Source organism: Pogona vitticeps, chromosome 2 (genome assembly GCF_051106095.1).
Source record: "Pogona vitticeps strain Pit_001003342236 chromosome 2, PviZW2.1, whole genome shotgun sequence".
Lineage (NCBI taxonomy): Eukaryota > Metazoa > Chordata > Lepidosauria > Squamata > Agamidae > Pogona > Pogona vitticeps.
The window spans coordinates 30,520,512-30,534,150 of NC_135784.1; the positions used below are offsets into that span (position 1 = coordinate 30,520,512).

At 40.4% G+C, this 13,639-nt stretch overlaps 1 protein-coding gene across 1 annotated transcript in view; it reads left to right on the top strand.

Moving 5' to 3' along the window:
* The window catches only part of LOC110069878 (killer cell lectin-like receptor subfamily B member 1A), a 21,413-nt gene continuing 7,774 nt past the window's right edge, over window positions 1-13,639 (top strand). Inside the window, exons 1-3 of the mRNA XM_072989154.2 lie at window positions 1-70; window positions 1,179-3,998; window positions 6,975-7,073. Of these exons, the coding sequence (XP_072845255.2) occupies window positions 3,908-3,998; window positions 6,975-7,073 (190 nt within the window). The 5' untranslated portion in view covers window positions 1-70; window positions 1,179-3,907. The remainder of the gene's footprint in view (window positions 71-1,178; window positions 3,999-6,974; window positions 7,074-13,639) is intronic.

The window sequence follows — 13,639 nt, forward strand, 5'->3', positions numbered from 1 at the left end:
CAGAGCTGTAAAGTCATCTGGGCATTTATGTCTCCAATACCGCAATGGAAATCTTTTAGCCACAAGAAAGGTATGGAGAATCCATTTTTGCTGGCCGGTAGTTAGCCTCCAGATACCCAGTGTGGTGTAGTACAGTGGTCCCCAACCCTTTTTGGAACCACGGACCAGTTTGGGGGGGGGTCAGGCTCCATGCCCAGGGCACCACCACACTTGCGGGTGGATGTGTTGCGCTCACGAGCGCGATACACCCACTGTGTGTGCATGCGGGGGGCAGAGATCCATCTCTGTGGCCCAGTCCTGGGAAACCCACAGACTGTCAGTGGGCTGCGGACCAGGGGTTGGGGGCCCTTGGTGTAGTAGATAGAATGACAGCCTAGGACTCAGGAGGCCTGTGTTCTAATCCCTGCTCAGCTGTGCAAGTTCACTGACAGTGAAGAACTGGTAAAACCACTTCTTAAATGTCTCACTAACTTTTAAGACCCTATTGATAATAATCATGTCCTGTCAATTCTGGCTTATGGCAACTCTTTTCAGGGCTGAAAGTACTCAGATGTGTTTTATCATTCCCTTCTTCTGGGGGCACCTTGCAGCTGTGCAGCTCACCCAAGGCCACACAGGCTGGCTCATCTCCCAGGAGGCACAGTGGGGAATTAAACTCCCAACCTCTGGCTCCACAGCTGGATACCCATACCACTGATGCTATCTGTCAGTTCTGACTTGACGGCACATAATATACAAGTAACCTCCAGGAAATGGCAAGTACTTTTTAAAACATCAACAAAAGTTTGAAAATGAACCAATACAAAATTAATATAAGATCAATCCCTACCGAAAAGGACCTAGGAATCAGCGTGCCTGGAATGTATGTTTAACTATACACTAAGTAAACTGTAGTAATAGCAATTAGCCATTTCACTAAGACCTTTACTAAAGATAGCTGTATTTTTTTCAAAGAAGCAACCACATTAGCCTATGCAAGCATATCAGAGCAAAAAACAAAATGAATAGATAAAAAAAGAAAAAAAAAAGAGATAGCAATGTTGTGACACCTTAAAGGCTGCTATATTTGAGCTTTCATGGATGAAGTCCACTTCCTCAAATATTAGAGACTATACTGCTGTCATCGATCTGAATATGTCGTTCCTAACTGTTTCTGTTTTTATCCTCACACCCAATAGACAAATGGGCTCATACTGGAGAGGGGAAACACACGAAGAGTAAAGCTGCTTGGTCTCCAACTTTCTTGTGCTCACCCATCTCTGTGTCATCTTGAATCCCGATTCTGTCTTCTGAAATCTTTGTTATCCCTCTCAGTTGGAAGTCATCTGCAGATTTCATGAGCAACAATAAAAACACTGGGCCAAAACATTTTTGTGTGCAATATACTGTAGCTGGTCAGTCTATTTTATGGTTTTACTAAAGTTTTGTAATAGCGTATTTTCTCTTCTCTTTCACATATTTATTGTTCACCACTGTGATATGTTCTCGAAGCACGCTGTACTGGTCTTCAGAAAGTTCCACAGGCCACTTGCCTACCACCTTTGTGCTGAGGCAAGTCCCAAGCCACCTAGAGTGGTCTGAGCTGACTAGATAGGCGGGATATTAAATAAATAAATAAATAAATAAATAAATAAATAAATAAATAAATAAATAAATAAAATAAATAAATAAATAAATAAATAAATAAATAAATAAATAAATAAATAAATAAATAAATAAATAAATAAATAAATAAAGACCTCAGCAGTGCATAGTGTAAGCCCCTTGAACAAGTCTGACCTTAAAAGAACCCTTTACTTTTACCCAGTACTTTGCAAGTACAGATACATAGGCTTTGTGATTCCTTAGAGTTCACAAAAGCTCAGTTAAGACTCTCAATAGCTAGTTTGTGGCCCTCTCCACCTTCCTGAATTTAGCCAGACCCTGCTGTTCAAGAGACAATTCCTTTTGTAAGAATTTTTATAATTATTTTTATCAGAAAAATAGAGTTTCATAGAATCAGTTTATATTGCTCAAGCTTTAGCATAAAGAACATATTCAAAGATTATTATAGTTAAATAAAATAACTAATCCCCATTAAAATAAAAAACACTACTAAGCTGGGCTAAGGTGGGCTAGCCCTACCTCCTTCTTTCTCTTTACTTACATTCTTTCTCCTTCAAGCCACATGCTCAAACTATCAAGTTCTTTTTCTCTCCCATCATCATGGAATCGAACCTCTCCCACATAACCCATCGTTCATTTTCTACATTATCTAACTCCTCCCTTCTTCTTGACACTTCATGGCTGTTTACCAATTAGCCTCAAGGGGCTGTAACCCCTTCCTCAGTCCTCAATTCCCATGAAGATCAGGTCTTTTATTTCTTCTCCAAATAGCTCAGAATGTTGAGTCTTTCACGGGCCTATTTGTCTGACCTTCAGCTTTATCCCGAACCATGCTGTACCAGTCTTCAGAAAAACACTCTCATAGCACTTAGAAAAACACATTCCAATGTCTCTCAAATCAGACAGAACCTGTCTGACTCTATCTTGCATTTCTCTGACTACATATCCTACACTGCTTCAACTCCATCACAGTGGTGAGGAGCTATTTCTAAGTATCTTTTTTAAAAAATAAAGCAAAACATTCCAGGTGCAAGATGGGGCTGGAATGAAAAAAAAACCAACCAGAAAATGTCACAATCTGTGGTAGAAAATGGCAACACTGCACAACACAAATGACTAGAGGCTAATCACACTGCTACAATATTTCTTTTTTAATTTTCCTTTTCTTTTGTCAATATATATGCAATGACACCAGTCGTTACTAATATTAGAGGTCAGTACAAATTGGCTGGATAGCTTAGTGAGTTAGCTAACTGACTGTGGAGCAAAATATCGGGAATTCAATTCCTCACTGTGAGTCTCAAGGGAGAAGAGGCAGACTATGTGACCTTGGGCAAACTGCACAATCTCAGGGTAGCCCGGAAGAAAGTGAACGGTTGAACCATTTCTGTAAATGGTTTTTTTCTGTTCAGGATTTATAACGTTTAATAAAATCCAAAATATTTGAATTGTATCCTCGAAGGCAATTGTACTAAATACAATTTGAACTGTGTTCTCGATATTTGAATTGCTTCATTTTAGCAATTTATGTAAGTTGTCATGTATTGTTTAATAGCTCAGAAAGGTTCACAGTCAGATTTCAGCTATTTATTTATTTGTTATTTAGTTTGTTTGTTAGATTTTTATACTGCCCATTTGGCTGCAAGACCATTCTGGGCAGTTTACAATAAAATGAAACAAAACAAAACAATAAAAGCCGCCCAGAGTAGACTATGTCTAGATGGGCGGCATATAAATGCAATAAATAAATAAATAAATAAATAAATAAATAAATAAATAAATAAATAAATAAATAAATAAATAAATAAATAAATAACACCAACACTATAAAAAAATCAGAAATAATACTTATACAAAAATCAAAATCAAAATTGCAATATCTATCAAAAATGCAGTATCCATCACTAATAACTAAAACAATAAGAATGCAAACATAAACACAAATAAGAACAAAAACATTGCATTGATCACCTGGTTAAAAGGCAGAAAAAGAATCAGCAAGTGCATACCGGATGCCGAATCCTACAAACCACAGAGATTAGAAGGCGTTACAGAGGCACTTCTGCCTAGGCAGCTGATGAATAAGATCAACAGCTAGAGGGTTGTGCAGACTGACCACAGTAAATGTGTTTTTGTCAGAGATAATACTCCTTAGAGGAATGTAACTATATTTTCAAGAGAAAATGAAGTTCTAAAACATCAGTTGAAAGCCACTTTGACTCTGTGGTCTTGGTCTCCAAAGGTTGTGTCCGGTACAGCTCCTGTTGTCTTCAGTACATATTCACCTTTCTCTGCATAGGTCATGGTTGGGGGAATAACCTACACAGATTTAAACATCCAGGAAACCCCTTCATCTTTGAGCCCATCAGTGTCACATCCATCTGAGAACTCCGGTAAGTGCCCTATTTATTCATGTTTTTATCACTGACGGATGTTTAGTACAATTAGTTCAGCGGGGGGTTCCTAGAATCTGAATTTCTCTGATTTCTCCAGTAGGTCTCTAACACTTACAGTATTTTGCTGCCAGAGTGAACCTGCTGGACAGTCTCTAAAACGATGGAGGCTTCTTTTAATTTAGAACTGAAAACAAACTTAAATGTTCCAGTTATATGGAGACATGTTAGACTCTAACAGGTGAAGGTTCAGACAATGTGAATAATAATGCTTAAATATTAAAATCACACTGACTGATAAGAATTGCTCGTAGAACAGCACTCCTCCGAGAATTATAAAATACAGTGGTGCTTCGCATAACGATTTTAATTGGTTCCAAAAAAAACGTTATGTGAAACATCGTTATGCGAAACACCATTTTCCATAGGAATGCATTGGAAACCGGTTAATCCGTTCCAATAGGCACGGATTGCCGTCCTTAAGCGAAAAAACCCATAGGAAACATTGTTAAACGATACAATGTTTCCTCCATTGGAATGTATTGAAGCTGACTCAATACATTTCAATGGCTTTGCAAAGTCAATTTTTGCAAAATTAAGTGTGTCATAAAAGGGTCAAAATGGTTTTAAATGCTTGGATTAGCTTCTGCACCCTCTAAAACGGATGCAAAAGTTAATTTGGCTTTGATCTGACTTTTCGTTAATTTATGGTGAATTTTTCCCCCCAACTTTTGACAGCTCAAAATCTGACAGCTCCATTATTTCCTATGGGGGAAGAAAAACTTCACAAAAAATTAACGAAGACTCAGCAACTGTTCTAAATGCTTGGGTTCTTTAGAGGACCCCCTAAGTCATGTGCAAACCTGATTTGGCTTTGATCTGAATTTCCGTTAATTTATGGTGAATTGTTTTCTCCCCCATAGGAAAGCATGGAGCTGTCAGATTTTGACAGGTCCATTGGTTCCTATGGGCCGAAAAAAAAAATTCACCATAAATTAACGAAAAGTCAGATCAAAGCCAAATCAGGTTTGCACATGACTTAGGGGGTCCTCTAACGAATCCAAGCATTTAGAACCGTTTTTGACCCTTCTAAGACACTTTTTTAATTGAAAAAAGAAACATCGTTAAGTGAAGCAGGGGACCTAAAATCGCATTCGTTATGCGAAGCATGGTCCCAAACTTCGCTAAGTGAAAATCGCCCATAGGAAACATCGTTATACGGTGCATATTATTTTCTAAAAAACCACATCGTTATGCGAATTAATCGCTAAACGAGGCAATCGTTAAGCGAGGCGCCACTGTATTCAATTTACCTCACGTTATTTCAGTTTTTAAAATTCCTCCTTTCCCTGTAACTATGAGAGCAATTTGGATGTAACGGAGAGTGTGTCAAACTGGGACTTAGGAGATCTCGGTTCCAATCCCCACTTAGCCACAGAAACTGAGGTGGCAGTTATGAACAATTCCTTTAACAGCTGATGACACTCTAAAACCTTCATAGGAGTGCCATAAATTGTAACAGTTTGAGGGGACATAACAACAACTTGAGCATATCTGAGTTAGATTTTGGGGCTAAATGAAAATTAACTACTGTATATCGAAAATTAACTAAACTGTAACTCTAATTTTATCATTAGAGAAAATGTCATCCATAATAGGTTGAACTCCACCTCTCAGATTAACAAATGATCCCATCCAATGGTGCCTTTACTTTGTCGTGGAGAGAACTTCACTTTACCTGTTTTCATCAGGTTCATTATTTTTTTATTTTTCAAAGAAAGAAGCCACACTAAAAAACCCACACCATTGTACCTCTATTTTGAATCCTCTCCAGCTATTTGTGTGTGTGACTGATCTGCTCCTTTACTGATTCTCGGCACTGATTCACAACATTAATATCCTTATCTAAACCAGACATAATGGGAAAATCACCTTGCCATATATTATGCCATATATTATGTGCATGAAGGGAACTGTAAACAAAAAAAAAACACTACATATCTTTCCCAAACACCCACACATGTCTAAAATAAGCACAGGCAGCCTTAATCTGGATCATGATAAAGATGCATGGGGGAGGAAATACACCTTCCCATTTCATTTTTTTTCTATACATGCTGGATGGGTCTGAATAGGTTTTCTTTCTTTTTTTAAAAAACAACCCACAACCCTAGCCTTTATAAAATGGGGTCCCCTGCCATTTTAACCTCCACTTGAGGGAACAATTTTAAAAATAAAAACCAGATGGGAAAGAAGTTTATTCTGCTCCCATCTGCGCATGTCTTGGTCCCAAACATAACTAGGACTGTGGATTGAAGCAGAATTAAAATGGAGTTACTCCCCCCTCAACTTGACAAGCCTAAATCTAGAGTGAACTTGTGCTGGTCACTCTGTCCCTCAGATTTTCAAAAACTGCACAAAACCCAACAGCAACGCAGCCTGTCCAGAGTCATTTAGCAAAGTGCTGCTTGTCAGTCCTACAGTATTATTAATGAGAAACTTCTTCCTCTAGAAGCCGATCACCTATTTCTTGCAACTTAAAAGTGGGGTGCTTGGGAGTAACAATATTTTACTTCAGATTTCCAGAGGTTTCATCTCTGCCATTTTAACTTCATCATACAAAACAGAAATAATAGCCTTTATGTACAGAAAGGCGATTATTTCTGTTTCAGTTAAAAGATCATAGCCTGAACACTGGTAATTTTGCCTCGCTAGTTGTGTCCTCTTATATGAAATGTTGCGCACATCTCAAGCAGTTGTAGTTGTAGAAGAGGTAGCTGTGTTAGTCTGTGCAAGCGTTAGTAGTGAAAACAAAATAAAAATTTAAAAAGGATTTTTTTAAAAAAGAACAAATAAAAAAAGATAAAGACGTGGTGGGACTATGTGGTATATTTTAAGTTAAAACCATATTTTTTAAAAGTGAGCTTTCATGAACAAGTCCACTTCCTCATACATCTTAACGAGTTGTTCTTACAGGTGTGTGCACATGTACACAGCGGTATCAGACCGCTCTTGGGGTTTCCTGCATTGTGATTCTTCTCCTCTCTGGAGCTGTAACAATACTTATAATTTGGGGTGAGTAACTGTGGTTAACAACAGCTGGTGTACTGTATGAAGTGTGAGAGAAGGACTCAGGAGACTTGGGTTCAAATTCCTGCTTAGCTGTAGAAATTCGCTGGGAAGGGTAGCATTGCAAAACCATTCCTTAAACATTACACAAATTTTGGAAATTCTTTTATTAGGGTCACCTTAAATTATGTTTAATACTGGCGTCTTCATGTGTACGGACTTCTGCATGTGTGGCACACTCTTGTGTTTATTCCAAAGAATTAGGGACGTGGTGGCACTGCGGGTTAAACCGCAGAAGCCTCTGTGCTGCAAGTTCGGAAGACCAGCCATCATAAGATCAAATCCACAAGACGGAGTGAGCTCCTGTTGCTTATCTCAGCTCCTGCCACCCTAGCTGTTTGAAAGCATGGAAATGCGAGTAGATAAATAGGTACCACCATGGTGGAAAGGTCACAGCATTCCTTGTCTAGTCGCGCTGGCCACGTGACCATGGAAACTTTCTTCCGACAAACGCTGGCTCTATGGCTTGGAAACGGGGATGAGCACCAGGCCCTAGAGTTGGACACGACTGGACTAAATGTCAAGGGGAACCTTTACCTTTACCTAATTACCATTGAGTTTGATGAGGCTTACTTCCAGTCAAGTAGATTTAGTGCTGCATTGTGACTGCATGAATACAGATAAATTTACTAGGCATAGTTCAGCAGATTCTATTATTTGGGAGTCATCTGAGTCATCTCATCTTCTTGATGCCCCAGAAAAACAATGATCCAATAAAACAATGACCTCTTGTAACTATAGGAAGTGAATTCCCTTAACTTAATAAATGCATGATGATACTCTGTATCCAACTAATAATATCTATGATTTTTAAAAACTTGATTGACTAGGCCATCTTGGGACTGTTTGCATCAAATTGTTAAAATTGTAATTCTATGATTTTATATTTTATATCGTTCTGTTTTTATCTATGTAAAACTGTGTATATTTTAAATTGTTTTTATCTTGTATGTTGTGAGCCACCCAGAGTAGACTATGTGTAGCTAGGAAAAAGAGTTTTCAACCATGAATGGCAAAACTATTAATATATATTTATATTTACAGTGGTGCCCCGCATAGCGACGTTAATCCGTTCCGGATTAATCGTCGCTATCCGGAAACATTGCAATGCGGGTAGGAAAACTTCGTTTAATGCGTTCCTATGGGGTGAAAACTCACTGTTATGCGAAGATCCTCCATAGCGCTGCCATTTTCGCGCCCTCGGTAAGCAAGGAAATTGAGCGAAAATGGTTGCGGAGGCTGTCGCGACTGCCACCTCCTTCTACATCACCACAAGAGATGACAGGTCACGATCCTTCACACACACACACAGTACTTCTTCGCTGCCACCAACCACACATAAACCTGACCCTTCAGACTATGTATGGATTTTAAAATAAAAATGATGTTTTATTTAATACATAAAATAAAATGTAAATCAATGAATGAAAGAAACACTTGTCAAACTATATTTCTCAGACCTTAACCCTGCACAGTTCTTTATTACTAGACACTCAGTTACCTAACCTATATCTAACCCTGTCACTCTCCAACTCTCTAATTCCCCAACAACAACCTTTCCCCTCTTTGCACACCCCCCTTATATACACAAACTCCACCCCTTTAAGACCCACCTCCTGCCCTGCCGTAGGCCAGGAAACTCCAGCCTCAGCCAAGACAGGCAGGTGACGTCATGGCACACGTCACATACCTTCCCCCTTTAATAAGTTGTTTTGTGGGGGAAAGCTAAGGTGCTTTTTCCCCAAAACAACTGCAACAAACATCAATCATTACATTTGTCATCGCAGTTTAACACAACTACAAATATACTTACACTTCCTCCATACAGGTAAATAAAAACATGCAATGCAAAACATTTATCATAACACCATACATAACTTTCCAAACACTTTACATTGCCATATACCATACACAGAGTCCATAAGTCCTTTAGATGTCGTCTTCCGGTCTTCTGGATAAGGCGTCAGCCACACAGTTTATAGTCCCTCTGACCACCTTAACCTCGAAATCATAGTCCTGCAAAAGAAGCACCCACCTCATCAGTTTACTGTTCTGTGATTTCATAGTCCGCAACCACGATAGAGGTGAGTGATCAGTGCACAAGGTAAAATGTCGACCCCAGACGTAAGCCTTCAGCTTCCGGATCGCGAAGATGATCGCCAAACACTCTTTCTCGATGGTAGAAAGATTCTTCTCCCTGGGAAGCAACTTCTTGCTCAGGTACGCCACTGGATGTTGGTCTCCGCTGTCATCCTGTTGGCACAGTACCGCTCCCACACCGGCATTAGACGCATCTGTGTAGATGATGAACTCTCTGTTGAAGTCAGGAGCGTGCAGCACTGGATGGTTGGTTAGAGCATCTTTCAGCCATCCAAACGCCATCTCGCACTCTTCCGACCAGGAAACGCTGTTGCTGCTCTGCTTCTTTGTCAGGTCTGATAAAGGTGCAGCAATCTCACTGAAACCGGGTATAAACCTTCTGTAATACCCTGCCAGACCTAGAAAGGACCTAACTTTCTTTTTAGTGGTAGGTCTGGGCCACTTCAGGATTGCTTCTACCTTGGCCCCTAAAGGTTTGATTAGGCCTCCTCCCACTATGTGACCTAGGTACTTCATCTCTGAGTTACCTAGCTGACACTTACTAGCTTTAACGGTTAAGCCAGCATCTTTCAATCTTTGTAGCACTAACTCTAGATGATGCAGGTGATCTTGCCAGGTGTTGCTAAAGACCCCTATGTCATCGATATAAGCTACTGTGAAGTCACTAAGCCCTTTCAGAGTATGGTCCATGAGCCTTTGAAATGTTGCTGGTGAGTTTCTCAGGCCAAAACTGAGGACCCGGAACTCAAACAGGCCAAATGGACTACAAAACAAGATTTTCTCTTGGGCCCTAGGATCACTTCTTCCTTGCCAACACTCTTTGGTTAGACCTAAAAAGGATATGACTCTGCAACCTCCAATCATCTTACTTAGGTCATCAAGCCTAGGCCTAGGATAAGCTTCAGGTTTAGTTACTGAATACAACTTGCTGTAATACACACAGAGCCTGACACTGCCATCCGGCTTGACTACTAAAACTACAGGGGCTAACCAAGCGCTAGATGAGTGTACAATAATTTGATCGTTTAGCATTTTGTCTAATGTTCTGCGAATATTGTCAAAGTAATAACCTCTTACTCTATATGGTGTTACAGACTGAGAAGCATTCCCTGTGTCATTCCTGGGTAGCATTCCCTTGTCAACACCAGGTTTGTTTGAGAACACTTCTTGAGGTTTTGTAGCCAGCATTCCACAACTATTCTGCTGTTCTCTGGATAGAGCATGGCTGATCTGCACCTCTTGTGGATTGAACTTTTGTGGGCCCCTCCCTTCCCCGAAGGGCAACCCATGTTCCTCCTTATCAGCCGCTTTTATTGCAAACTGCACATGGTTGGTTCAGGGCATTGATGTGAACAAACCCCCCCCCCCCGCCTAACCTTTTCATAAGTTTGGATATATGAGAGGTTCCTAAGTCTGTGATTATCTCAGAAAGAAAACCCATCCTATTCCTGTAATTTACTAAGGCTTCTGCCACAGTCTGGGTCTCTATAGTTAAAATAAATCTGTTCCCCCGCTTAGTGGCATTGGGCATTGGACCTATGATATCCACCCCTAGACGTGTAAAAGGAGTTGAAATCACTGGTAATGGGCATAGTTTTGCTCTAGTTTTATCACAGTTATAGCCCTGTCTCTGACAAATATGGCATCTTTGACAGAAACTCTTAATATGTTTACCCATATCAGGCCAGTAAAAGTTTTGGGCTATTCTTTGTTTGGTCTTGTTGATCCCCATATGAGCTGAGAAAATGTCTGCATGTCCCTTTTCCAGAATCATAGGGCGATATTTCTCAGGCACCACCAACTGTCTCTTAACTTCAGGCCCCCCTTTTGAAATATTATTCAGTTTTTCCCTATACAGTAAACCACCCTTAATAATAAAACGTTCAGGGCACTCAGGTGACAAATCTTTATCAGTCACCTTTCCAAAACAGTCTTTTAAGGTGGGGTCTGCTGTTTGTTCCTTGACAAAGAGGCTTTTCTGCGGTATTTCAACTGAGAATGCCTCAGGTTGTGGTACAAATTTCTCTGGCTCTTGAGAGTCAGTCTCACTACTGGCTTCACTTTGTACTGATTGTGAACGTGTTACCACCAGGGCACTCTTGACATGCTTTGTTAAGTCATTACCAATAAGAAAAGGGGTAGGAATCTCAGAAGACACCCCCACTCTCCACAATCCCTTCCAACCTTGATATTCAATTTTCAAATCAGCTACAGGTAATGAAACTAGTTCTGTCCCAATCCCTTTCACAGATAGAGTCTGGTCAGCAATCATACAACTTTGTGGTACTATGTCTGAGTGGCATATAGAAATTTGAGAACAGGTGTCTCTCAAAGCTGAATAGTCATTTTCAAAAACTTTTATCCTGTCCCCAGCAGATTCCAATAAAGCACCACTGGTCTCTATGTAATAACAGTGGACAACTTCAGCGAGAGGTAGCTCCTTCAATGTGTCCAATTCAGAGCTCCTAACTGCCTCTGCCTGGGTTTCCATGACAACAGTACTCTCAATAGAAGAAGCTTGAGGTTTACTCTGAACACAAAATACAGCCTTTGCTTCTTTTACATTAACTTTCTGAGGTGGAATTTCTTTATTTTGCCTTGTATTAAAACATTGTGCAGCAATGTGGCCTTTCTTTTTGCAAATGAAGCAGATTCTCTCCCCCCATGAGCTTTTCCCATCAAATCTTTCAAGTTTCTCTTTTCCCTCCAAAACTTGTTTACTGTGCTGGCCCTGTTCTGAGGGCTTTTCACTAAAATGGCCGCCCACTTTAGTCTGTCTCTGTGCTTGTTCCTTAGAGAACTTTGGGTCCCATGTTTTCCTCACACCTCTCCCCTCATAACAACTAGGACCCCTTATTTGAGAAATAAAATCAGCTATTTGTCCAGCATTTCTAACAGTTGGTTTCCGTTCTTGAACTAAAAATTTAAGTTCCCCATGGAGTAAGGAATAAAACTGCTCCAGGCCCACAACATTTTTCAATTCCTGAAAAGTTTTTACATTCTCCTGTTCAAGCCACCGATCTAAACACTTTTCTAAGTTAAAACCAAGTTGGGTATAAGATTCATCTGATCTTTTAGTAAGTTTTCTGAACTTCAGCCTAAGATGTTCTGAATTAATGCCAAATCGATTGCAAACCATTTTTTTGAACTCTGAATAATCTTTACTGAGCTCAACTGGCATATCAGCATACACATCAGCCATTTTTCCACTCAGGAGAGACCTCAAAATTATCATTTTCTCTGTCTCCCTCACTGAAAAATCAGCACAACTTCGTTCAAAGATTTTAAGGAAGTTTTCAGGACAATCCCCCTGTTTGTATGTAGGAAATTTCTTCAAATCTGATTTTGATAACTGGCTTGGTTCAGTACCAGAATCTCTGTTGTTGTTGTTTTGGTTCAGTATCTCCAATTTCCTAAGTTCAAAAGCCATCCTCTCTCTCTCCAATCTTTCTTCTCTTTCCATCTTCTCTTTCTCTAGGGCAATTCTTTCCCTTTCTATTCTTTCCTCCTTTTCTATTTGTCTCAGTTGAAATTCATGTGCCTGGGCTAATTGAATTTTCCTCAGTTCTGATAACTGTTCACCATGAGCTTCTTCCTGCACTGAGGCAACTCTTCCCTCACCATTTGACTCATCCCCAGACCAGTCTGACATTGCTTGGTCTCTTTGTTCACTCACTTCTGCCATTTGACTGCGCGTGAGAGGCATTTTAATCACACAGAAGGCTCTTTTCTATTTTCAAGCCTCTGTTTAAAACGTCACTTTTTCCTTTCCTGTGCTAAGGTCTGACACTCTCTAACAGGGTATACCAACAGATATGGCTAGGCTTGTTACTGTAGTCTCTAATGGCTTCTGCCCCTTCACTGGGCCTCTTGCCAGATTTAGGGCTACTTTAATTTTCTGCCCTTGGCTCTACTTCAAAATCCACCACAGCTTCACCTTCTCTCAGGTTCTGTAGTTCACTAGGGAGATCCCAAATCTTCGCTGCCCTTGGTCTGTCTGTCCCTTCCGAGTTCTCCCAACTCTGGACTCTCAGACCAAGTCACAACAGCCTCCTATTTTGAGCCAATCTCCCTCACAAAATGGACCTTCTAGAGCTCATAAGTCAGTTCCCTCACTCTGAAGTTTAGGTGCCGCTCTACTAGATCTGCTCCCCCCTGGAGACAAATCCTAGAGAGTTACCCACACCCCACTTCAGGTCAGGTGCACCTAACTGAAATCCTTTTGCTCTGGTCACACTAGCCAAGGCTTTTCTGGGCAACTGGGCAACTGGACAACTCGTATCCCACACGCTGGCACCAGTTTTGTCGCGACTGCCACCTCCTTCTACGTCACCACAAGAGATGACAGGTCACGATCCTTCACACACACACACACAGTACTTCTTCGCTGCCACCAACCACACATAAACCTG